Source organism: Prunus avium, chromosome 6, assembly GCF_965620075.1.
Source record: "Prunus avium chromosome 6, drPruAviu1.hap1.1, whole genome shotgun sequence".
Taxonomy (NCBI): Eukaryota; Viridiplantae; Streptophyta; class Magnoliopsida; order Rosales; family Rosaceae; genus Prunus; species Prunus avium.
In genome coordinates this window covers 5,693,195-5,719,716 of record NC_142289.1, presented here as the reverse complement: position 1 = coordinate 5,719,716, position 26,522 = coordinate 5,693,195, and the positions used below count along the sequence as shown (strand labels likewise).

The window sequence follows — 26,522 nt, the reverse complement described above, 5'->3', positions numbered from 1 at the left end:
TTATTATCTAATTTAAATTTTAAATTTAAATTTTTTAATATGAAAAAGTATGAATTTACCATATTATCCTCATTTAATTAATAATTTCAATTTTGAATATTTATGTTAATCAAGGGCATTTCTGGTATTTTGAATGTTTCACCATTCTTTGCCTTTTGCTATATATATAGATAAGTAACTAGAACTGACAAGTGTTGCCTCATAACAATAATCTGAGAGAGATACATAGAGGATGGAATGGAAGAATATTTGAGAGAATTAAAAATCGAATAATAAAAAAAGGAGCCAAAGGGTTAATCTAGCTGAAAATGTGACCCAACCAATAGGGAAGCCCAAGGCCCAAGCCCAACTTCACTTACTCAGTTGAAAAATGAGTGAAAGCTACGGCCCAAGTTCATTAATATTCTGGGTTGACCCGAACCATGGCTCAATGGGTTGCCAGGCTAATCCGAATCATGTTCTTTTTTCTTTTCTTTTTTGGGGAAATCTGAGCATGTTTTCCAGACATGAAGTAGTTTTAGACTGTACAATGCTTCCATTTTGTTGATTTGCCACTAGGGTTTAGGGTTCCTATGGAAACCTTTGTAAAAATTCCATTGACTTTGACTGTCTGCTAAAAGGTAAGCATTGGCCCCTTGTTTCGCTTTATTTTCCTTTATGCTGATTTTACTTTTTGCTTGGTTTTGGTCCTTTTCTCAAGAGAATTTGAGACTCGCCAATTTAAGGCTCGTTTGATAATTATTTTATTTTTAGTTTTTAGTTTTTAGTTTTTATTTTTTAGTTTTTGCGCTAGAATATAGAGGAAAATGATAGTGAAAATGGAAGTGAGGATGAGATTGAGAGAGAGAATGGGAGAGGAAAGAGAGTGAGAATGGAAGTTGCAAAACCCAAACCAACAAATTCTCCATTATTAATTCTTTATTATTACATAACAAAAAAGCAAAGAAATCAAGCCTCTATGCCATGTATGACAAGCTCTACTGGCATTTGTAAGAAGAAATAAAAAAATCAGATGGAAAAACAAATCTGATTCATATATAGTACTAGCTATACACATATATGACTGATTCTGTAGCCTGTCCTCATCAAGCTTCAACAAGACCCAACTCTTTTCATCAAGTATCCCATGCTGGACAAGCAGATCAATGAAAAATGTTCGCTTTCGGACCGGCTATGGCACCAATCAAATTTGATGAATAACAAAGGCATGCAGCCAACAACAGCAGGGCTGTAATAATACTCAGGAGGTGGCCCTTGAAAGGCCAAACACCTGCATCAAAATCAATCAGTTAAGTAATAATTCATGTCTTGACTCAATTAAGTTGCTAGCAGAAATGTAAATACATATATATATATATATATATATATATGCATTCAAAAGTGCTGTACAAACGAACTTACATTTTTAATTAAGCTCCAAAAACTGCTTCGTTTGATGTTTTAAGTCCCACGTTGACGATGTTCGAGTGATCTACGGGCGAAAAAGTTTATGTTTTAGATTTTTTTGTAAGTTGTTACATTAACCAGGAAACAAGGTTTTTAGTTTAGTACTTACGAAGGGGAGATTCGGTTACAAAAAAGCAGGCTCCAATAATAATGTAGCACAGCAGAAGAACCAATCCCTTGAGGTAGTGGGAAGTACCATCCTATAAATATTAAATCAAGCAAAAGTGAGATTAAGGGTATGATTAGCAATCTTAATTGAGACTGAAGGATAATGATGATGTTTTTGATGAGGTAAGATTAGCAATCTTAATTAATTACCTGTAAAGTGAAGGCTACAGCAAGGATTGATAAAGCTAAAGAGCCAGTCTCAATGACACTGAAATTGAGATCCATGTTAATTCCCATTATCCAAGCAATAATCACGCACGATGGAACCTGCAGATTCATTCATTTCAATGGCATTTGAGTTGCAAATCTTCCAACATTAATTATATATGTTCTTATAGACTATAGTTGTTGTTCTTACCACAAACAAGGCAATTTGAGTTGCAGATCCCAAAGCAACACCCAACGTTATATCCTGCATAAAATACATATATTTTTTTTTAAATGGAAAGATCTTGTGTTTAGAAATGCGATTAGAAGCTAATGTGATCGTTAATTAATCACTCACCAACTTGTTCTTGAAAGCGAATATGACTGCTCCTGCATGTTCTGCTGCATTGCCAACAATAGGTAGCAAGATTATGCTGATGAAGCTCACAGACAAGCCCCAAGAATCTGATGCTTCCTGATGAAAAAGTAGTGATTTCTATGAGTACCAAAATAAACAAAATGGGGTTATGTTTCAATCAAGGTGGCCAGATTATATATTTACCTCAATTGTTCCCACAACATACTCAGACAACAAGGCAATCACTGCAGTCATTCCAATCAGCCACACAATCCCACTCCAGAATCCAATCACAGGTGCTTCTTCCGAAACAACACCATCATCGTCCGATTCCTGATCAATACCACCACATTAAATTGCCTAAGTTAGCAATTAACACAGATAAATGCTGCCATAAAATTCCCAATAATTTATCTTCCAAGTCTTGCATTAATGTTCTCTTGTCAGACTTATGTTGCTAGACAACGAATCAAACCACTTATATTCATAAAAGAATCTTGCATTAATTACCTCCTGAGCTTCAAATAATTCACGGTGTGTCCACAACTGGAAGACAATGTATGCAGTATAAGCTATGAGCATAACAATGCTGCTGGCTCTGGACAAATGGAGGGAAGGGTCTGATGTCACACTAGCAGAGGCTCCTGTAGCAAACGTGAACAGCATTGGCAGCAAGTGACACAAAAGTGCCAGCAGCAACATGAGGGAGTTCACATCCGCTTGTCTCTGTTTGGACAACACGCAAATAAACAAACAACATATTAGATAGGCATGAAATGAAACCAACAGTATCCAGGATAAGGATAACTTGATAATGGGCAGTGATATTTGTTTGTCCAGAGTCATGAACTTACTCTGTCATATTTCTGTTCTCTTCTGATGTTGGCAATGCCACCGCAAAAGAGAGAAGTGCCGAGGACTAAGAGAAGGTTTGAGAGAATGGACCCCAGCAGAGAGTACTTCACAACTGCTATCTTATGTTGAGCTAGAGCAAAGATTGCAATAATTAGCTCCGTGGCATTTCCACATGTCGCATTTAGAAGCCCTCCCACTGAAAAAACAAATGTATAAGAAATAAATTCATCAATCATGTCACGTACGGTATGTGACAAAAAGTTAAATGAATAAATAAGAAATAATTGAATTACCTGTTGGACCGGTGTAAAAAGAAATTTGCCTGCAATTTTGGGGGAAAAAAAAAAAAAAAACCAAAATTTAGTGTACGCCCAAATGGAAATTATACTAACTATAAGTACTAATATATAATGAAGAGTCAAAAAAATTGGACTTACTCAGTCAGAAAGCTGACCCGTTCTGCCAGTGGCATAAGCCCAATTAAGCTCAGCGCAAACACCCAAGGCTGTTTAAGAGAAATAATCACAACGGTTACGATCAAAGGATTTCTATTAACAATTTTCCTTTCTAAAGCAATTTTCTTCACAAGACATTTTACACTGCGTTGTCGTATTTCAGTATCATATTATAAATTTCTCCAACTTATATACGTATACATGGTAGGTATTAATAATTGTAAGTAATTTTTTTTAAATGTTTTTTTTCCACTGTTATATTGAAAAAAACCTAGCAAGGAGTTGGTACTCACTCTTGCAAAACCAAAACACTGAGCCACAATTGCCAGTGGGATGGCTGGGAATAAAACGGAGAGTTTTGTCCCCAGCATAACCTCCTGCAAATTCGTCAAAAACTGTCTAAGGAGAGAGCATGGAATTTTGGAGACAAGGGTGAGGTCAGACTTCTTCCGCAGGGAAGAGGATGACATGTTGTGCGCGGTCCGACCGGTCCGGTTCTCCTTACTTAAGCCCTTGAGGTTGCCATTTTCTAATAGCCATGGCTGTTCTTGGTTTGAAGCCATGACCGATGATGTGATTGCACAAAGCACAAAAACCTAGCGACCCAAAAAAACAGAGAGAGAAGATTTTGTGGAACAAAGTTGCTTGCCAATGTAACAGGATGACAAGCTCGATATTACCTATTGAGAGATGAAGTGGAGTGACAAGTCATATACAGTATAAATAGCCTGGGCGTGCGGCGGATGATATTTTGCCACACTAATATATTCCGTAGCTTCCTCGAAGTTTCGTTCTTTTGTTTTTAGCCATCAGCAGGTTTAACAAGACACGTACGTATTTTCCAAAATAAGTATTAAGAAATATAAATATATTATACATGTGTATATACGACAAAGCCAACTTTCTTTTTTCTGATTTTTCTTTTCCAACTACACAAGTTAGTAAATTATAAGACTAGTTCGGTGTCTAGATTGGATTGGATAACTCATTAGATTTAATGTATTTTAAAATATATAGAAAATAAACATAGAAGTGAATGATTTTTCATTTTCGGAATTAGAAATGATAAGTTATAAACTTTGTTATCCTACCATTTTGGAGAATTGAATTAAATAAATCTCCTTTATAAGTAATCCATCTTCAATGTAACTTGGACAAAAATTATTCATCTTTGAAAAAAAAAACAAAACAGAGATGATCAGAAACCAACAAATGATTTGGTGCCGTGACATAATTAATTAGGTATTTGGTATAAGGAAGAACCAAAATCTAAATGGTAGGTACGTAGTTGTTTTCTGTAAAGTTATTATATTTCTTTGACCATCGGTGACTACTTATTCAAAGATTGTAACAGGTATTCTCCAGGTGAGGAAAAAAGAAACTGTAAATTCTTGTCATCCTGCGTAGTATGAAATTCTTTTTTTTATTTTTACTTTTGTTTTTGTTGGCGTGGCGGCATTCGTAGCTAAATATACAATATTTAAGCATGTTCCGTACGTGAGGAAGAAAGAAACTGTATATTTGACTGACGCTTGTACTTGTTGTGCGGTCCTGGAAAGAACAGGCAAAACCAAGCAGAGTCAAACGAAAGTTACATAAAAAACCCACTTGGAACAGTAAAAATCATGACGTTTTTGTTTTTTTTTTAATAATTATTTTAAACCACGTAAACAAATAGCAATTATGAGCATGAAAACAAAGGAACGAGAAAGTAGATTGATGGGGATGATGAAGACATTCTGCATTATGTGCAGCCAAGGCAAAGCACGCCACGCGTAAACATATATATATATATATATATATATATATATATATATATATATATATAATAAAATAAAACACAATAATAAGTGAGGAGAAGTAGGTATACACTTTGCCCAACCTACTCAAAATATACAGAGGAACCTTCGCAGAAGCTACTTGATCGGGCTCATATCAATGTATGTACTTGATCGGTCGCATATCAATGTATCTCACTCTCACAATATCTCAAGCAGTAAAACTCGAGACGGCTATGCTTGCTTACCTGTCTCTCTGCATTTGATCTCTCGACCTTTCATGAAACAATGACAGGCTCACATGGAGTTGCAGACCAGCATTTTTGTTTTTTTGTCTATTTTGTTCTCTACATCCACAGACCACACATGCATATAAATCCGTATAACAAATTACAGTCCTTAAATTATCCCAAGTGAAACAAAGATCGATACATACAATGAAGTTCAAGCTACGCATATATATACGCATATACGCATACACATACAAAACTGTCTTCTTTGTATGTGTAGAGTGTATGCGTAACTTGAACTCTTTAAGTGGCTACGTTTATAATAATGAGAACAAAAATGGACTATGCACTTCACTAATTAAGCTGCAAAAACTTCCAAAGTAGAGGAAGGTAGAGAGAAGTTTCGTTCCTTACTATTTAAGGACGAGATTTCTAAGTGCCTATATATATTTGCGGCCTCAAGTGTCAAGAATGTCAATTGTGCAAAGGGTTTTAGTGGGTGAAGATCTTCTAGCTACCAAGTTTGCTTACTTAGTTTAGATTTTATGGTCTCTTATTCTGCCTGTTCTTACTGAACTGTGTATGTACACGAGACCCTACTCTTAATTTCAAACTTTCAATATCTGGTATAAGTTGCTTTCACACTACGTACTTGCTTATTATAACATCATTTCGCTTGCGGTTTGCCTAAATAAATCCTGCATATCTTCTCTGAAAACTTCATACTTACATGTTATATATATGGATAATATAAGTAAATTTGGCTTACACCCGTCAAATTCAACTTATCTTATCTGTAACCCTTCACTTTTTTTTCATATAAATAATACCCAATTTTAATAAGTAAAAACCCATAACTAGGATCGAACTCATCAAGTTACCTTATTAAGCTCAATTTTTGATTTATTATAATTTTTGATTGCTAACGGGGTGGTGTTTTAATTTTTGGTTCCCCAATTTCTTGTGGTCATTCCCTCTAAAAATTTTGTTTGCAATTAATTATCCGTTTTATTATTAAAATTCATCAATACAGCCAACAATGTGTTGGCTTGCAGTTTTCCTTATTGCCTTTTTGAAATTTTGTTCCATCTTTTCCGGATAATAATCTACCTATTTTAGAACTTGGATTTCATTTATTGTACCTAGTTTTTTGGTGTATAATAATCTACCTATTATTTTTCTATAAATTATTGTGTATCTATATTTTCTATAAATTATTGTGTACCTATTTCTGTAAAAAAAAAATTCAGTAGATAATATACCTAAATTTTATTTAAATAATACACCTATATTTTTATACTTATATATTTATATTTATATTTTTCATAGGTACAATATTGGATATGTAATTTACGGAATTTTTTTTTGGTTTGCAATTTTAGGGGTAAAAACATAGGAATACTATAACCTCTTATATCCTACTGGTCATTTAAATTTGAAATTGGGTTTTACACATAGATTTATAGAGTGATGGATATATGTCTAGGAAATAAAAAATGTAGGGACCTATATTGGACAAGCCGTATCATCATCTACATAATACTTACGTTAACTGAGAATCTGAGATTGATATATATATATATATATATATATATATATAGCTCTTATCACATTATCAAGAAAGAACCCTAGCTCTTTTTTACATTCCCAAATATCTGCCTTCCACTCATGATGATGCTTGTCTGTGGAACCCTAGACAGCTTCCGCGAAGCTTCCTTCGTCCTCCATCAATTGAATTAAGCGAATATTATTTGGAATATATGGACACGTACGTAAACATCTTCCCCACATCATCATCGTTCTCTATCTGGTACTGGTATGCATGATTTTTGTAGATCCTCTATGACATGAGCATGTGAGTTTTATACTAAATTTTAAATTGAGGACGGAATTTTGGTTGTGGGCAGTAATGTGGTGTGCATGTGTGTAGGGACATCTTGCATGAGCTGCAATTTCCACGAAATTTCCCATATATATATGTAGGGACGTCTCAGTTAATTTATTTTGTTGGTATATATATATATATATATTTATATGAGACGTCCGTAAACCACTAGTGTTTTTTCTATGAGACGTATTCCGTATCTTTAGTCTTCAATGAGACTCGTGGACACTGACTTTGTGGTTTAACTGCACATGAATATTCATGATTTGATTTGATTTCATAGAGAAGAAGTTAAGAGAGAGACGTACGATTAGATTTCTACCATGAAAAACACAACCAGTTCTGAAAGACTATTTCTTCTTCGAAAGACGACTGCCACAAAAACTGATATGAAGTAAGATTGCTGAGAGTAGATAGTTCTTATAATGCGGACGGATGGTCCAGAGAAGAAGCGTTTCACATTTGGACTGTGTGCTAGGGTCACATTCACCATATATTTAAAGGCCTTAAGGGTACGTACGTAGTTTGGTTAACCAAGTTCGGTACAAATCACACCAACCAAGGCTTGACAGGACCATTCAACCAAACCTATAAAAATATTGTGGAAGATTTGGTTTGTATATAGCTAGTGGGTAGTGAGTGGAGAGTTTTTTTTTCATGCTGTCAGATTTCTATCTCTATCAAATAAAATAGTCGGCAAGATTGGGAGTACAAGATGAGAAAGAGAACAAAAGTTTTATTATATTCTAAAAGGAGACTGTTAAAGTTAATTGTATTTTATGAGACCCACCGTATCTTAATAGAAGAGGAGATACTTATTGTCCTCAACTTAACCACATACAAAGCCCAGTATATATGAGGTTTTATCACAAAAGACATCGTTGACATTAATAGTAGACTATTCATTATATCTTGTATTTTATTTGGTCAATTTTCCGATATGGGCAGGCACGGACCTATGACTTGTACAACCTGGGCTATAGCCCATGTGAGTTTATTTATTTATTTTTTATAGTTAGTGTTAATGTTAAGGCCATTTAGAGCATAAATATCAATTATATATACTAATTGGATAATTGTTGTAGTCTTACCGTTAGGTGCCGTGTGTCTATCTAACTCTATCTTTGTGATGATAAATTTTCATTTTTGAATCTTCTTATTTGGCCTTATTATACATTTTATTACGACACAAAATAGAATATACATTTTATTACGACACAAAATAGAATATACATTTTATTCCACTAACAAGTTGGACCTGAATATATCTCTACCATTACAGCATGTCTAATGGGACTTAGGTCTAGATCTAGCCTCAAATAAATAAATAAAATTTTAAAAAACACTTTCTAATGCATCTGTTTGGCCCAATCTAGTTTGGCCTAGGACAAGATAAGGGTCTGTTTTAGCCCAAGTGTTGATTTGGGCAAGAATGGGCCCCAAGAAAAAAAAAGTGTCTCTTTTTTTTTTTTTTTGGATGAAAGAAATGGTGGCAAAGTGTGCAACCACTCCGAGCTGGGGAGGGGTTAAGGTTAAAGCTCTCCCCATGAGGTTCTTTACACATGCGGAGCATCGAACGCAGGACCTCACTGAGGAGCCTGCTAACCTTCGGCCAAACATGGTGGACCTAGCCCCAACCACTAGACCAAACCCACATGGGTAAAAGTGTCTCTTTTTTCATTTTGCTCAAAATTGTTGTTCCAGAAACTCGGCCCCATCATTTAGGGTTTAGGGTTGAAATTTTAGAAACCGAAAAAAATAGAAAACAATCCTGAAATTTCAGTTCCTTTCAGCTTCTTCCACTTTTTCGGTGCTCTCCCCTTCTTCTTTGCTTTTCTCCAGTTTTCAATTTTTATGTTGTGTGAACTCAAGCCCCAAAGGAAGGAAGGAAAAGGGAGAAATACGGAGGAGCACAACCACAACGACTCCTCCAGGCCAGTGAGGAGTAGTGCACTGATTCACCCATAGCATCGCCACTCTCTTCGCATCACATCGCTTTGCTCTCTTGTTAGAGGTTTGCCCACTTAATTTGATGCCTTGGATATTTGTGTATGTTGCTTCAGTTTTCTCGCGTAAGATTTGTATATGAATAACCTTTGATTCACTTGGTTGTTTTGGATTGGAGGTATACTCCACATGACAAAGACATGAGTAGCTGTAATAATTGTCAAAGGTTTGAAAAATGGAGCATTTTTGCTCATCACTTTAACCCAAGTTGTACCCTCACCACCCTTCTCAACATTTGACATGTGTCTATTGACATAACCATGGTTGCATAGATACAAAGTAAAGAGTTAACTATGGTTATGCCAAGGGACACGTGTCAAGTGTTGAGAAGGGTGGTGAGGGTATACCTTGGGTTAAAGTGGTGAGGAAAAATATACCCGTTTGAAAAATCGGCTTAGATAGCCGCTTAGGCTCTTTTTTCGGATGCCTAGGCGCTAGGCGTTAGTAAATAGATAAGGACAATACTTCCCTCCTTACCTTCTATTGTGGCTCAACCACAAAGTGACATGTGTCCTCTCTTTTTTAGACAACTTCTTTTTTCACTTTTACTCAACCCCTAGCTTTTTACCAAAACATACAAAATAAAAATAAAATTAAAATTCTCATTGTTTTTTCCCTTTGTAACATGATCTTATATTGAAAAAACATCCATGAAGAAACTATGTCTACAAATGTTGTTAGTGGAACTTCGGTTGTAAATGGATTATTAAAGCTAGAGTTGGAAAGGGTTGCAGACTTAAAATTTTGACTGAGGAAGGAAACTTATTATTTTTTAAAATGATTGAGAAAAATCAAAGTGAAAAAAAAAACAATGGGATTTTTTTTCTTTCTATTTTGGTGGAAAGTCAGTAAAAGTGAAAAAAGAATAAGTTGTTTTGACAATTAAAAAAGAGAGAACACATGTCACTTTGTGAGTGAGCCACAATCGAAGGTAAGGAGGAGTTCCTCTTTACAAGTAGGAAGGAAAGTATTGTCCAAGGTAAATTGCTTTGTGGGCCAGTTGTGACCTTAATATGCCTGACTTGAGCCCTTCCTTATATATGTGATTTCATGAGATTTATATTCATATTATTTTTTGTTTCAAATTTATGATTTCTAATAATATATTGGATATTTCTCTTTTTTTTTTTTTTTTGGTCTAAACCATGAGGTGGTCCTGGATAGGCCCCAACTATGGGTGGCACCTTTAAGCCTTAACCACAACCCAAATTAATCCCCATTCACACCGGGTCGGCCCGTAAGGGTTAAAGTGTTGGCCAAAGTGGTGACTCCGTACGAGAGCAGAGATCGAACCCCTGACCTCTCTTAAGGAATGAGAGTGTCGAACCACTCACACTAACCACCTTGGTTGGATATTTCTCTCTTTTGCTTAGTGTTCCTCCATGCATTTTTCTCTTGGTATTAATATTTCCTCAACATTTTTGAATATTTCAAACATAGAAAAAGAAAAAGCTTGGCAAAAAAAAAAAAAAAACCCAAGAAAAAGAAAAAGGAAATGTGGTGCAAATAATAAATATGCAAAACGACGCCGTGGCCTAAACAAAAAGGAGAAAATATGACAAGGCGCGCTCGAGTCGAAGCGCAGCTGAAGATGGCGGTTGTTATGTTGATTAAGTAACCATAAACCTCTGGCTATAACCGTCCAATCCCAATCGCAATGCAAAGGTAACTACCATAAACCTCTGGCTATATCCACGGAACCACAACTCATATAGCACAGAAAAGATAACTTATTACGTGCCCAACTATTTTAAGCTCTGAAAACTGCTTTCATAGTTGGTGATTTTAGCCTCAAGTTGATGCTGTTTGGTCTGTGAGAAAGAAATTATGACTTAATATATATGTATGTATGTGGAGAACTATGGAAACTGACGAGGGTTTGGTGGTGTTCGCAGCGTTTCTGAGTACTCACCAACCGGCGTTTCGAATACAAAGAAGCAGATTCCAATGACAATGTAGCAGAAAATAAGAACCAACCCTTTCACATAATGGGAAGTGCCATCCTATAAAAATCAAACATTACAAGACTTGAAATAATATAACTCAATGATCAAGAAAAAACAGGACAGCTAGCAAGTTTCTAATAGGAAGTTATGTTCTGTATGATTGATGTGAACGTTACCTGTAAAGCAAAGGCTGTGGTGATCACTGCTAGAGCAAGAGACACTGTTTCAATGAGACCGAAGTTAAGATCCATGTTGATGCCCATTATCCAAGCAACAACGACGCAGCACGGGACCTGAGTCATCACACAATTAGAAAAAATGTTCATGTTAAGGCATGGATTTTTCATAATAATTCAATTTGGATAGAGAACTGCAAGGCCTGCAGTAATTCAGCTTTGATAATCCGTACGAACCACGAACATGGCGACCTGAGTTGCAGACCCTAAAGAGACTCCTAATGATATGTCCTGCATTTGTGCAAAACAGAAAATATAAAGTTGGTTATAAGTTCCCAAATGAAAAGAACTGGATTTTCCAATTTGCCATTAGTTTTGAATAAGAAAAGGCCACTATATTATCATTTCTCACCAACTTGTTCTTGAAAGCAAAAATGATTGACCCTGCGTGCTCAGCTGCATTCCCAAGAATTGGTACCAAGATGAGGCTGAGGAAGCTGAAAGACAAACCCCAAGATTTTGATGCATCCTAATACAATCAAGAATTTCAGTGAATTGCTTTCTGTTTAGAAAATTAACAATCCACTCAAGAACATAGTGTACTAATTACCTCAATTGTGCCCACAACATACTCAGACAACAAAGCTGTGATGGCAGTGACAGCAAACAGCCAAGCAAATCCACTCCAGAAACCTATCTCAGCCACTTCTTCAACATCCTCATCACCATCAACTTCTGGTACCTGACCAGTTGCATTATTATAGTTCCTTAGCTGAGCTCTAGTATTTATTTGCTTGGTTTTTGGGAATGGAAGCACAGAAAAGTCAAGCTTAATGCATATATCAATCAATTGCTTTAAATAAACTCTGTTTATTTTTGGGGTGCTTCAATCTCATGGACAGGTTAGAAATGAAGACTTGCATGATAGTTGAGCACATGTCTGCATATTTGTTTTCTTACTTCTCTTACTGCATATATAACTAGATGAATGCTTTTCTTGTATGACTACTTGTATTGCAGAACATTGTTCCCAATGCACTACTGAAAGAAGGTTTGGAAGCATGAAAATGAAATTAACATTGCAGCCAAAACCTTAGGATAATTACTTGCTGCAATTCGAAAAATCCGCGGTGAGTCCACAACTGGAAGAACATGAATGCAATATAAGAAAGTAGCATTAGGATACTAATGGCCCTTGAGAATTGGAGTGTTTGGTCTTTTGTTGCAGCAGAGTTCCCAGCATATTGAAGCAGCATTGGGAGCGTGTGGCAGAATGTTCCTAGAAGTAGAAGGAGAGAGTTCACATTGGCCTGTCTCTGATGAAACAATGCCCATATAAATTAAGGTATGAAGAAACATAGTTTAGATGATTAAAAGGGAAGTTAACATATGAAATTATATAATGCAAATTGAGCTTGGGTTATGATTAGGGACTTACTCTTTCAAATTTTTGCTCCCTTCTGAGGTTAGCAAGACCACCACAGAAAAGAGAGGTCCCAAGGACCAAAAGAAGGTTAGAAAGAACTGAACCCAAGAGAGAATACTTGAGCAAGGCTACTTTTCCTTGACTTAGAGCAGATATTGCTATAATCAGCTCTGTGGCATTACCAAATGTTGCATTTAGAAGCCCTCCCACTGCACAAACCAGATAAAAAGTGAGCCTTCAGTCCCATTCTGAAGCAACCTTTAAGTAATTGAAAGCATTCTAACAAGTAAAATGAAAACAATTTACCTGTTGGACCAGTGAAGTATGATATTTGTCTGCAATTTTAAGTACAATGATTAATGTAAGAAAAATTTGAAGAAGGATAATTGATTGTGTTTTTGTGTGCCTTACTCTGTGAGAAAACTGATGCGCTCAGCAAGTAAGGTTAATGCAAGTAAGCTCAGAGTGAAAATCCAGGGCTGTCAAAGGAAAAATAAAGAAAAGGCTTACAAGGATCAGTCATCTAAATTCAGATTTTTTATATTATTTTCTATTGTATACTATATTTCTTATTAAAATATGAAAGCAAACAATCACCTTTCCAAAGCCATAGTACACAGCAAAAATGGACAGAGGAATGGTGGGAAGGAGAACCGAAAGCTTGGTCCCCAGAAGAACAACCTGAAGATTAACAAGCCACTCCCTGAGATGTCCATTTTGAACACTGTTTGGCAGTGCAGGATCCGACTTCTTGCGCAATGCAGAAGCCGACAATTGTCTAGCGGTCCTGCCATGGTGCACTTCCTCCTCACTGCTTGTGCCATTTTCCAAGAGGCATTCTTGGTTGGAAGCCATAGTCGGTGTCACAGCCAAAAAAAATGCTGACTTTTTTTGTTCAGCTACTTTTATTCACAGAAACAGCTTTGGCCCTTGGCATTAACTTTTCATTGATTGTATATATGGAATTTATATCTGTGGGGTTTGGTAAAATATCAGCTTGGTAAGATGATAAAACCAAACGCAAAGAGTTACTATAATTTGGCAAATATACCCAATGAAGCATAAACCAATTAAGCTAATTGCAATCAATTTAAATTAATCAAGCTAATTTCCTGGTAACCACAATCAATTAAGGGTCAAATTAACTACAGTATATATATTAAGTAGAAATCTTGCCACCCACCAAGCTCAAACTGGGGTTTGATGAGGAAATGCCAAACAGGAAGTGTCCTGTTGAATTACAATTCATCTGAGCAATGAAAGCAGGGCACGTATTGCCATGCATGGTAGCCAGATGTGGACATGATTTACCAGGCACAGAGAGAAAAAGACCATATTTCCATTTCAGAGAATCAAAGAAGAACTAGAAGTTGAAACTGATAAGGAAAGGCTACAAGAACAACCGACAGAACAAGTTACCAAGTACCAACCAACACCATTGGTTTAATGTGGAGGTGTTTCATGTGCCATGCATCTGATTGAAATTGTTGCCTTTGTGTGTGACATATCATGTAAAGAAAACACGTAAATTTCTTAAATAGTCCTAAACAAACAAAAGTATTTGTTTTTTTTATTTTTTATTTAATCAATTAGAAGAAACAAATTAAACTTTAAAATAAAATAAAAAACAAATGTTAATCCACTTACCTTCTGCCACCGCCGTCTCCCTTGTGTTTTAGGCAATTTTGATAGTTGTTTCAGATTCCCATTCTAACTTGGTAATGGCCTCCGCCATAATCTCTATGCTTTTTGGTTGATTACTTGATTTGTTGGTGATAACTTGGTTGATTAAGATTAACTAATTTTGGGTGCTTTTGCTTGAATATCGTTTCATAGAGACTATTATCCATCCATCCATCTATTAGTAATTTAGTAATAGATGGATATTCTAGGAAAACCCTTCATGCTCCCTTCCCGCTCATTCATTCAGATGAACAAAAACCATTTTCAAACAAAATTCGCTTACAAAATTAAAAAAAAAATTAAGAATGATACAACTGCAGATAAATCAATTCTTGAATGGCTACTTCTCGACCAAATGTAGCTTCTAAATATTCTCTATTTGGTCGCCATTGGTGGTTGTTTCTCTTGGTTTGATGCAATATACACGAGATCCCAGATGCTTTACTTCAAGACCAGCATCTTCACAACCAGAGAAGAAGAGTGATTCATCCTCTTTCCCAATTCTGCGTCTCCAACTCATTAGAAATGCAGGCCGGGGCAAACTGAATGATTGTCCTGTGAGCAAGAGGTAAATACAAATGAGCACAGTTTTAACATCTACTACATGAATTCAGACAAATTTTCCAGCATATTACCGCAACTCTGCTCATCACTTGCTTGAGGCCGGGCTTTATTATCCTTCGGCTTGTAAGATTTGAGGAGAAACAAAAGGGTTTTTATCAAATTTGCATACTGCTTCACATCTGCACGCACTCAAGTGAAAAAAGGATAGTTAGCAACTTAGCATACGGTTTTATGTGCAGCTCCAAGGACAACGTTTAGAAGAAGTATATTTGAAGCACGTTGGTGAGAAACTTACACAACAATATATCACTAGCAATAATCAGGTCCCAGTCTGGATCAGCAGTAGAGAAAGTGTCACCCCAGGTATCTGAAAATCAATTAGAAGTCCACTAAATTAACTTCTTCGGCACAGCAAATCAAAGTTCAAACATATGTATGGTATAATATGAAATGAAGGATGACATACGCTTTATATGAGGAAGGACAGGTGCAATTCCATTTACCCTGCAGTTATGAGCTATATTTTCTTCAATTTCCTGATCATTATAGTCTGATGTAGTGATGTCAAGATTAAGCAATCTTCGTAGAAAAATGGCCAAAGCACCAGTGCCACTGCCAATCAGTAGACAAATCAACATCATCAGGGCAACTATCAATATCAATCAGACTCAAAATTTATATCAAACATATGTCTGGTAAAGATGAAATGAAGGATACTGGAAAAGCATAAACTAAAAATTAACTCCAATTCCACAAATGTTTTCCCGAGAAGTTATTCTAACTACACAGTACAGATGCCAGGCGTTTGCATCTTACCAACTCCCGGAGATAAACAAACTTCTAGATAGTAGAATGATGTTCAGCTTAAGAACAACATAAGCAAGGTTTTGCCCCATGTGAAAAAAAGTATCCATGTGATGCAATCACTACTCATGATCCCCAAAATCACTAAAAGTGGGACAAGCAAGAAAAAGAAAAGCATTCCAGTATTCTTGTGATGCAAAGATGGATGTGGCATAGTTGAGAAATACCTGCCCAGTTCAAGACAATGCCGTCCTTCAATTGATGGCCTGTGTTCAACTAACCATTCTGCAAATGCAAATGTCCCAGGCCAGAGTAAATTGGCATTCAACTGATGAAACGAAAATTCTCGGATGACCAACTCCTGAAACAAACCAAGTTACATAAATTGGTTTAAAGAACTTGAAACTATAAAGAAGCAATCAAAAACCAGGCCAATACTAAAAGTAAAAAACCAAAACAACCTCTTGGGATGTTCAATGAAAGGTCAAAACAACTCTAGTAAAAAGCAGCTACTACTCTCTGAAGTGACTGAACCTAAGTATCCGATTGTACGGAATTGAACCAATATATGCTTTTGATTTATCCATTGACATATGCTACAAAACCATTTGCTTATCACCATCCACAGAACTTTAATACGAAAACTTAGAAATTCAAACATTCAAGCTCAGAAACAGAAAAAATTTGATTTCAAATAGGGAACAAATAAAAAAGAAGAAATGTGACAAAACAAACTTGGAAAGAGCAAATGTGAATAAATAAATATATAAAAAGGACCACATTAACAAATTGACAAGGGATTAACAGTTATAACCAGTGAAAGACAAATTTACGTTTCTGGGTATTGACAAATAAAGGAATAGACTTACCATCCCCGGAAACTTGTGCCTCCTCTCGACGTAGCTTTGCTGGGTCTCTGTGTCTTCCTCACCTGCAAATAAGGCCAAGCCAAGTCAGTATATTTTCACCATATCAGCTAAAATTGGGAGCTCCTTGGAGAGAGAGAGTACCACTGGAAATGTCATCCTCGTCATGGAAAAGTGAAGATGGGGAAAAGAGAGCTATGTCCATCGTCTTCTTCTTGCTCAGAAACAGAAGCTAGGAGGAGGCAACCCTACTCGGGATCGGAGGAGAGAAAAAAAAAACAAGTATTGAAAATTAAACTTCTGCCCCAAAACAATAGTAAAATATCATAACCAACCCCAGTATTTTGAATATGTTCTTTTTCTTCTTGTAATTTCAGGAAAGCATTCGTAAGTCCCCACTAGTTTTAAAAAATTATCCCAATGACCCAATAAAGTTTGTCATTTATGCTAATTATTGATATAGAAGAGTTGTAAATTATTTAGCGTAATTACAAAATAGGTTTTTTTTAAAATCCTTTCGAGGGATACAAAAATAGGTTTTTATTCTTTCATAAACTTTGGATAACACTTAATAGAATTGGAATCTTTTTCTCTTCCTTTTTTGTTTTGACATCAAACAAACCTAATAGAATTAAATAAAACAATGAAAATGACCCGAAAAAAGTAATATAAAAATGATTCTTGTCATTAGCAATGAAGTTACAAGAAAATTACAAGTTATTTCGATGATGAATTGTTACACTATGAAATTACCCAGTTGACCAAAGTGGCAAAAGAGTGTTTGATATGTTTTGTGGTTTTCTTTGTAAATTCAATAGAACCACACCTAACTCGTCGACCATGACGTGGTCTATATATAAGTCTGTGCTCGTCGTCATTGGGGATTGCATCAAGCAACACAAAGAATCCAGGTGAGAGACAAATACCTAAGCTTATCCTCCAAACTGTGTTTTTGAGAGAGAGAGAGAGAGAGAGAGAGAGAGAGAGAGAGAGAGATGGTGGGGCCATTAAGACCTCAGTTTGTGCTGTTTGGTTCGTCCATCGTCCAGTTCAGTTGCAGCAATGGAGGCTGGGGCGCCATTCTTGCTGACTTGTATTCTCGTAAGGTGCTTACTTCACTTAATCTAATTAATTTCCCTAATTAATTTCCTAAACCTGGTTTTCAGCTTCTATATCAATTGATTGGGGTTTATGATGATCAACATATATGTTATTTTTTAAATTAATTAATAAGGAGCAAAGCAACAAATTAATCTGTTTTTTTTTTTCTTATTATGTTGTTAACTTGGTACATACGGGGGCAATTAGCTTAGTGGTGGGGTCCACATTTCTTAATCTCTCAAGCTCATCTCTCTACTTTATTCATGCATTGCATGCTCTCTTTTGATATCCTTACATGCATGATCTTGATCTTGTTAGCTCTGTCCATATATTTGACTTGGTTCACACTCACACACACATTGATGAACCAGAAAGCTTTCTTTTTCATACTTAATTTGCAGCCACAGAAAATAAAATAATTCATTGTTGCTGTGCTCATTATGCTTCTACAGTAAAACTCATAATTAATCAATTAATTAATAGGTAAGGATATATATATAGAGTTTCTACTGTAGGATTTCTCAAATAAGTTTATTTGAGGGACACTTTTGTAGGGCCCACTCCACATTGTATTTCACTAATCCAAACCGTCTATTTTTTAGATAATCATTCAAATATCATAACTACAAAAATCACTTGAATCCAATATTTTGACCACTCAATTGAGTTATTGAAATTTTAGTACTTTCTTGAACCACCGTGTTCATTGATTTCGTAGGATACAATTGGATGTCGAAACGGTTTCCGATTTGTCTAAGTTTTTGCAAGGATGATCTATGAATGTAGACTTAAAAAAATAAATGATTTGAATTATTGGGAAAAAATTCGTAAGCGAACTTAAAGAGTGTCTCTTAAATAATTTTATTTGAGAAATCCCTCACATTTATCGGAATTGCCCAAGTGGTGGACCTAGTTGTCCAATATATTGCTTTTTTGATATTAAAATTATCAGAAGAAAGCATATACTTTTGTTTTCTGCTTTAACTGCTACTAAGTATTAAACAAAGAAAAGATTCCATGATGATCAAAAGTCACGGCATTATCTGACAGTTTTTTTCAATTTCCTGGGTTTCTTCTGATGAGCCAGATAGTCAAATTGTCTCTTTCTTTGAAAAATACACATCAATTTTTTTCATTTATTTAAACCAATGATCAAATAAAGTTTTTCACTGCACAGTCAAATTAATGACTCAACTAATTTTCAAGGGTGCTTCCCCCTTTGCCCTCCCTCTGTTACATAACCTAAAAGCCTTACATGTGTTTAACTGCTAAACTTTCATGTCAAACTATATTAAGTTCCTTGTTAATGGCATCACTGATCTTATAAAATTTCGGGCATAGGCGGACGTACTGGTGCGAGGATATGCCGGCTGGAACTCGAGGCGTGCTCTTCAGGTTCTAGAGCAAGTTTTTCCCAAGGTATTGTACATTTATAGTGAATTCAGACTCGGACATTGTGCGTTAACTGAAATCCTAGGCACCAAACATGGCCGTGGTTTGATGCTGATGTTGTGTAATTATATTTGACATGTATAGGATGCAGCAATTCAGCCATCTTTGGTGATAGTTTATTTCGGTGGCAATGATTCAATGCTGCCTCATTCATCAGGCTTAGGCCCTCATGTACCACTTCCTGAATATGTAGAAAACATGAGGAAGATTGGTAAATATTTAAAGGTAAAATTAATCTCTCATCATCTCAGCTTATATATATATATATATATATATATATATATATATATATATGTGCATTTTATATGAACAACTTGTTTTGTGTGCAATGCATGTTATTCTAACAGTGACAGATACGTTTGGTTGCCAGAGCCTTTCAGAAAAAATTCGCATTATCTTTCTCACTGCTCCTCCTGTCAATGAGGAACAAATTCTTGAAAATTTAAGGTGCTTATATGGTGATGATTTGTGATTCTTTCTTCATTTCCTTTTGCTGAGTTCTCAGGAGCTTTTCTCTTTTCTGTTCCTTTCTTTTTTTTTTATACCAAAATCAGAGACATAATTCCCGAGCGGAATCGAACAAACGAGTCCTGCAAAATCTACTCAGATGCTTGTTTAGAGGTCTGCCGAGAGTTGGATGTCAAGGCTGTTGATCTGTGGACTTCAATTCAGAAGAGAAAAGACTGGTCAACTGCTTGCTTTACGTACGTGCAGTTTCATATTTTAGTTTATGCTTCCACTTAATTACATCTATTTTCTATAAACTCAGCTTGATCAAAGATTAATCCTTCGCTTAATAATTTGGTCTGGTAAATTGGATCGACCATTGTCCAGGGATGGAATCCATTTTTCAGCTGCGGCGAGCAAGATCGTGGCGGAGGAGATACTGAAGGTCCTTAGAGAAGCAGACTGGGAACCCAGCCTTCACTGGAAGTCATTGCCAACAGAATTTGCAGAGAGTTCGCCTTATGACCCTCCCTGTGGTGATGGAACAACTTTGAACATTGCCGATCACAGCGTTGCTCAAGCACTAATCCATTGGGGACTTAGCGACAATTAAGATATAATTATGCATGTTAGTTAACGGCCGTAAACCATTTAATAACCTCTCTCCTCAGACTCTTCCAAGCCCTCGGCATTTCCTTTGTACTAAAAGACTCTTGTCAGAATTACAAATGCCATTCTAAATCCTCAGAGAAGTTTTGGCAAATGATTATCTTCGAAACCCTAGTTTACTTACGGAGAACATGATGTAGCAGTAGGTACATGTCCACAAATGTGAAACTAAATATGGCTGCTCATACAATAATTTGATCCGAATGGTTATGTTACATCAAGGGTAGTTCTAGACATCCAGTTTCCCAGTGTGCAAAGGATTAACACGATTACAAACCCAAACCAATTTTATAACACAAAAGGTCAAATGAAGGAATTAATACATACAAAGGGGGAAATACAAGCGGAAAAACAAACAGCGGTGCCACTCCCCCTGCACTAAAACCCAATGCAAACTCGGATGATATCTCTGCCTACTCAACCGAAACCTTTCAATATAGATCAAAAACTAGGCCATCCACATCCGAGAAAACCATTCCGAAAAGAGATGATAAAACTGAGAACCCCAAAAGCTCCAGGGTGGGTGCATGCTGTTCTAGACAAAACATGAATTACGAGGAAAGTTGGAACCTGCCACTTGGTTTTTTTCTTCTCCATCCCTGAAATTTTGAAGACAAACAAAAACCGCATTACTTTAAGAAGCACGTAGAAGAAGACAAATAAACCAAACAAGAATATATGGTTTGTAGACATACAAAGGCAGCATAGTACACGAAGGTCAAACCCGCCAGGACAATAAATGCAATTTGAAACACATTGTACCTGTAATGCAACACCAAAATGTATAGGCAAATCAGTAAACGTACATGTCTAATCAGAATGAATTCATGCAAAGAAAAGAACTCACTTGTACAAATATCTTATCCCGCGAAGAGATTGCAATGTGTGACCAAATATTTCTTGGGCTGCAGTTGCTTGAGCATAGTATGCAAATGCTGTTGAGCAGAACTGAATCACACTGAAACAAAGGAATTCAACATTAGTTACAGTTGCAATCTCAAAAAATCTTCAGAAAGGGAACCACGACCATGCACAGACTTCATCTAGCATGTAATAAGAAGCACAAAGGATAAAAGATGCTAACCTGATGGAGCAAAGGAGAATAAGTCCCACGTTAAATAAAAATGAATTCATAAGAGTCGCTCCCCACCTGAAACAAGTAAATTACATTTATGAGCAACCAAGCCTCTGGGTGACAAAAATTTAAAGGTAAGCATTATTGAATAAATAAGGCTAACATGGAAAAATCATTACTTCATTGGATGAATAGTAATGAAAACTAATTTCATCCCAAGCATCATAGCCCCAGCAATGACTGCAAGGAGGAGGTAGAAGCAGAAGAATGCAAATGCAACAGTGCCCAAAAGACCTGGTGGAGAATAATAAGCATATCAAAATCGTATCCGTTAAGAAGAATAATAACAACATAGAGGCAAGAGAAATATATTCTGAAAGTACCCCATATATCATCCAGCTTGATGAAAACCTCATTCAAGAAAGGAGAAAGTGGTGGGCTAATCAATAGATAGATGACGATATGAGCAATCCAAGCCACTGAGACAATCAATCTGAAAAACACAGGCAAAAGGTTTTTTATGTCAATAAATCTTGTCAAGATCCTTAGAAAATGATGACACACAAGAAAAAGGAAAACCATGGAAATCCACATACTACATCATCACCATGAATGATAGCACATCACATCTTAAAAAAAATGCATTCTTGACCCCAAGCTATAGAACTGTTACAACATTAGCTATCTATTTACATCGCTACCTACAGTAAGCACCAACAAAAATAGATCATACTGAAACGCATACACCAGAAGGGCAATTACTTCATATTTACCTAAACGCAATCAGATATTTTCACATGCACCATGGCTCTTGAACTGAATTCTATTAATTTCCTACTGGCTGCAAGATTTTGATACTGCTTTTGGCTTCATATTTACTTCATATTTGCCTTCTTCCTTATCTAAAACTTTACTCTTCCAAATATCCATCCCAGCTCATCTCTCAAGTCAAGAAGCCAAAACTATTTAAAGCAGGTTTAAATGGAACAACAGCACTCACCCTAAAATTCCCAACACAAGCTTCGCCAAGTACCCAAGAACAGTCATAGCCCAAGTAGTCTCAGCCTGATGTGAGGCAAGAAGATTAGAAATAAAAGGGAGAAATAGTTTGATATATGGAAAGTGAAGAAGTCACATGTGTAATGCCCTTTACCTTCTCTCCTTGAGGATACACCTCTTCTAGAAGTTTTACATCTTCTTCTAATTGAAGCAACTCCTGCAAGGTTAAGCAAGCATCAACTTTTTTGTAATGAGACAGTTAAGCCATTAAGCAAACGTTAAATAACTTTCAATAACAGCACATACAAAGGCAAACATCAAATTTCAGAAAATAAATTCAATTTTTCCAAAGGAAATTTCTGATATCCATTGAAGCTTCATAGCTAATGCTTGGAGCACAAAGGATCCAACAAGGTACATGCACTCCCTTTCCAATTAGCTTAAATGATGCACGCACCAAAGCAAACATAAAAGCTGGTGCCTAACTAAACTTTAGATTTGGAGTGTTAGATATACCTTCTCTACTGCCTTCACATTTTTACGCCATTTTCTACCCTTGGAACCACTTCTTTCTTCTTGATGGAGTGCATCGGCTGCTTTTTTCAATTCTTTTGCTTTCTTACCCAGTTCAGTGGCTTCCTGAAGGGTACAAGAGAAACCACACATAAGAAATCACAACAATATTCATCATTTAAACTTTACACATGATAGACAAAAAAGTAGTACCTTGATATACTGTGACCGAGTAATAACAGCCTTTGGACGCCGGACGAATGAAAATATGAGTCCCAGAGGGAGACAAGCAATGCCAACACCACCAAATATCTGGATGATACAGGAAGAGGGTAATTTTTTAACTATAGAAAAATAAGATGCTGAAATGCAATGTCTATATATATATATATATATATAGGGAGCTTCTCCAATGCGAACTCCAAGATGCGAACTCCAATGCGAACTTGTGTTTTAACCGTTGGATGACTTGTGTGCTTTATTTTCTTTCTTTTCGCTCTTCATCCAACGGTTAAAACACAAGTTCGCATTGGAGTTCGCATCTTGGAGTTCACATTGGAGAAGCTCCCTATATATATATATGTATCTTTTTTTACTATACACGGACATAATCTTGCAACAAAAAAATGGCAGTCTAATCAACTCCTGAGAAGCATTTTCTTGACATTGACCAGGGACCCCCAGTTATCACCTGCAGATTTGATAACGACATAAATATGTCAAGATTTCCAAGAAAGAACTTACAGTAAAAAGCACAGAACCAACAATGGTAGCAAGAGCAACGACATATTCTGGAAAGGTAGTACGCATTGTCCATGTTTTCTCTGACGAATCACTGGCAGAATATGCAGAGCACTGTAGGGACAATAGAAGTCGGAGACAAAGAAAGCACCAAAATGAGCAAGAGGATAGATACTTTTAGTATAAGAAAATTCCAATGAACAAGGTCAAACCTGATGTGAGCCACTTATACATTCTTGACTGCTAGAAAAGCTCCATGAACTAGGAAAGGAAGTTGTGGAAGAAGAGAGATGCCTAACAGTAAAGTCCACCTTCCCAACTAGCCCTGATATACAATCAAAGAGTAAACCAATGATACACAATCCATAGTGTTCTAACAAAACATGTTCCACAAAGAATCAAAAAATAACCAAACACTCATAAAGTCATAAACAGAGAAATTATTTCAGTGCAATCAAAGTGGTTCCTGTGAAAATGACAAGTGAAGACAACTAACCGTATAAGATGCCAAGCACGAGCGCGCAGACAATGGCCGTCACCACCACCCACAACAACGCGCTTCTAATCCGTTTTCCAACACTCCTGAACACAAAAACGCACACCCAATTTTTACAAATCAACAATGGCAAGCTGAATAAACACAAACATCTTATGTGCATTTTAAGCCAGTACTGATTCAATCAAAAACCCTAGAAGTACCTACTTGTCCTGGTCTCCTTCGTAGTAGAACATAGCGAAGGGGATGATGAAGAACACAAGCACGGCGTCAAGGATATAGATGGCGAGCCACATATCCTTCATTGGCAGAGTGAGATTACACGCTCCATTGTATATCGCGTGGCGACAGGCCTGACGGTTCGCCACGTCGGCCGGCAACATCAGTATGGAAATCGCGGCGACGGAGAGCCCCAAAACGACGACGAATTTGGGGAAGTAGGCCTGGTTCTTGTCGTCGGGATGCTGGTAATTGACGAGCAGGTAGACATTGAAGACGAAGACGATGACGCAGAGGATAATGGCGACGATGACGAGCGCGAGGTTGAAATCGCCCATCGCGTCCTCAGCTCTCGATTCGAATCAAATCGAATCGGAGAGATCAAAAGGGGTCTCAGAAATTAGGGTTTGCGATTTGAACGCGCGTTCGCGTACGGCAGTAGATCTGTGCTGTTTTCGAAAAAAAGCAGGAGAGTTGAGCCGTTGAGGGAGAGAAAGAGGAAAGGGGAGGTTTGTTTCCGGTGAGGTGGTTTGTTGGGAAGGGAGAGTAGGTCCGTTTTGATGTTTGAGTTTGAAATTACATTTCTGTCCTTTTAGAGTTCGTTATTTACGTTTTGAAAAAGGGCGCAAGGGAGGAGGGTTTGAGGGTTTGGGGGTTGAAATGTAAAATGATGAGCTTGTTTGTGATAAACATCAAACAGGCTGTCAAACTTGAGGCGAGGCCGGTTCGAGACATGTAAGAATCGCTCGTAAGCTCCGCGGCGAAGAAAGCGTGTGACTTCCCTCAATGCAAGAATGTTAAACTAAAAAAGTGGGACCATCTTTAATTTATTTTTAATCTCTTCTCATTTTTTTAAAATGAAAAAAGATAAATTACAAAAACAATCCTTAGGATCTCAATATTTCAAATATTAAAATTAATTTTAATAGCCACATTATAAGAAAATTTTGATAATCAAACACAAGATTGAGCGTAATTATCTTACTAGCCCTTTGGCACACACACGCTCATGCATATATCTATGGGTTTTTTAATTTTATTTTACAATTCAAAAAGATAATGGGTAGTTGTGTTCCATAAAAATAAGACTCATTATCTGATTTTGTTTTTAATTTTAATTATTTTTTAATATAAAAAGTGTGAATTTATCATATTATCCTTATTTAATTAATAATTTCAATATTTAATGTTTGGATTAACCAAAGGTATTTTCTAATATTTTGAATGTTTATTTGCCTTTTACTTTATTTATATAGATTAACAAAATTATTTAAAAGTTTCATTAAAAATAATAATACACATATTTTTCATTTGAATAAATATGCTACAAAATATGATTGGGTTTATATTGGTTCAAAATTTATATATGATTTATCATAAAATTCAAGATTTCTGTGATGTATAGGTAGAATATAATTTTTCATTAGAGAAAGATTACAGCCCCGAAACCTTCAATTACTGATATAATTTATGCTTTGTTTCAATTTTATTATTGGGACTTCTCCTCAAGAACTCTCTATTTTGCTAAAGCGACAAAATGCTAATCCCAATTAACAGTTCCAATGTGTATAGTGTTATTTTAATGCTATATAATACATTGTGACATTTCTCTTGTGCATTTTCAAAACAACAAGGGATGACTTTTTGCTTCACCAAATGGACAAAATAAATCAACCAATCAGAGTATAAAAATATGTGAAATCCAGATTCTCGAAAGCTGATGTATGGCTTGGAATCTTTTTTTAATTTTATATAAACGATATTCTACTTTAATTTAATCTAAATTACGGGTAGGAAGATTCGAACTTGAGTGCAGAATGGAGAGCACATCGGCTCTAGCCAACTTAGCTAAGCCCATGTATGCGGCTTGGCTTCTTATATTTTGAGACGGTCCGAATTGTGTAACCATCATTTGAGACAACTTTCACCATTTTCATTTTCTTCATCTTCTACTTAGCCTGCTCCTGAGCTCTCCCGTTTGATTCAAAAATATTTGAATTAGATGGGAGGAGAGCA

General features: G+C 36.2%; 5 protein-coding genes across 8 annotated transcripts; 1 reads left to right on the top strand and 4 right to left on the bottom strand.

Annotated features, from left to right (window-relative positions):
* Positions 1-878: 878 nt before the first annotated feature.
* LOC110770472 (vacuolar cation/proton exchanger 3-like) lies at positions 879-4,127 on the bottom strand. Its single transcript, XM_021974613.2, has 12 exons — positions 3,723-4,127; positions 3,412-3,479; positions 3,268-3,296; positions 2,974-3,170; positions 2,630-2,845; positions 2,324-2,452; positions 2,120-2,236; positions 1,973-2,026; positions 1,765-1,881; positions 1,556-1,646; positions 1,402-1,471; positions 879-1,270 (listed from the first exon to the last, which is right to left on the bottom strand). Exons 1-11 carry the CDS (start codon positions 3,990-3,992, stop codon positions 1,410-1,412), a joined length of 1,350 nt encoding a protein of 449 aa, XP_021830305.1. The 5' UTR covers positions 3,993-4,127; the 3' UTR covers positions 879-1,270; positions 1,402-1,409.
* A 6,602-nt stretch (positions 4,128-10,729) lies between these two features.
* Positions 10,730-13,844, bottom strand: LOC110770471 (vacuolar cation/proton exchanger 3-like). 3 transcript variants are annotated; one of them, XM_088253965.1, is made up of 11 exons: positions 13,475-13,844; positions 13,289-13,356; positions 13,184-13,212; positions 12,890-13,086; positions 12,558-12,767; positions 12,062-12,193; positions 11,864-11,980; positions 11,689-11,742; positions 11,452-11,568; positions 11,238-11,332; positions 10,730-11,140 (listed from the first exon to the last, which is right to left on the bottom strand). In XM_088253965.1, the coding sequence occupies exons 1-11, from the start codon at positions 13,730-13,732 to the stop codon at positions 11,080-11,082; spliced, it is 1,338 nt and encodes a 445-aa protein (XP_088110091.1). In that variant the 5' UTR covers positions 13,733-13,844; the 3' UTR covers positions 10,730-11,079. The 3 variants fall into 3 exon arrangements, with proteins under 3 accessions (XP_088110091.1, XP_021830303.1, XP_021830301.1); XM_021974611.2 differs by having other exon boundaries at positions 10,731-11,140; positions 11,242-11,332; XM_021974609.2 differs by having other exon boundaries at positions 10,731-11,332.
* Positions 13,845-14,763: 919 nt separating this feature from the next.
* Positions 14,764-17,087, bottom strand: LOC110770470 (S-adenosyl-L-methionine-dependent methyltransferases superfamily protein). 2 transcript variants are annotated; one of them, XM_021974608.2, is made up of 7 exons: positions 16,939-17,087; positions 16,798-16,859; positions 16,156-16,289; positions 15,591-15,736; positions 15,420-15,491; positions 15,196-15,303; positions 14,764-15,115 (listed from the first exon to the last, which is right to left on the bottom strand). In XM_021974608.2, the coding sequence occupies exons 1-7, from the start codon at positions 16,997-16,999 to the stop codon at positions 14,925-14,927; spliced, it is 774 nt and encodes a 257-aa protein (XP_021830300.2). In that variant the 5' UTR covers positions 17,000-17,087; the 3' UTR covers positions 14,764-14,924. The 2 variants fall into 2 exon arrangements, with proteins under 2 accessions (XP_021830300.2, XP_088110406.1); XM_088254280.1 differs by having other exon boundaries at positions 16,942-17,072.
* A 527-nt stretch (positions 17,088-17,614) lies between these two features.
* On the top strand, positions 17,615-20,898 carry LOC110770469 (GDSL esterase/lipase WDL1-like). Its single transcript, XM_088255054.1, has 6 exons — positions 17,615-17,900; positions 19,237-19,314; positions 19,432-19,572; positions 19,718-19,794; positions 19,902-20,051; positions 20,182-20,898. Exons 1-6 carry the CDS (start codon positions 17,790-17,792, stop codon positions 20,405-20,407), a joined length of 783 nt encoding a protein of 260 aa, XP_088111180.1. The 5' UTR covers positions 17,615-17,789; the 3' UTR covers positions 20,408-20,898.
* LOC110770468 (LMBR1-like membrane protein) lies at positions 20,627-25,233 on the bottom strand. Its single transcript, XM_021974605.2, has 14 exons — positions 24,495-25,233; positions 24,288-24,373; positions 24,004-24,116; positions 23,795-23,905; positions 23,264-23,362; positions 23,054-23,176; positions 22,692-22,754; positions 22,539-22,603; positions 21,922-22,031; positions 21,718-21,832; positions 21,548-21,613; positions 21,311-21,421; positions 21,159-21,225; positions 20,627-21,062 (listed from the first exon to the last, which is right to left on the bottom strand). The coding sequence occupies exons 1-14, from the start codon at positions 24,842-24,844 to the stop codon at positions 21,015-21,017; spliced, it is 1,527 nt and encodes a 508-aa protein (XP_021830297.2). The 5' UTR covers positions 24,845-25,233; the 3' UTR covers positions 20,627-21,014.
* Between the last annotated feature and the right edge of the window lie 1,289 nt (positions 25,234-26,522).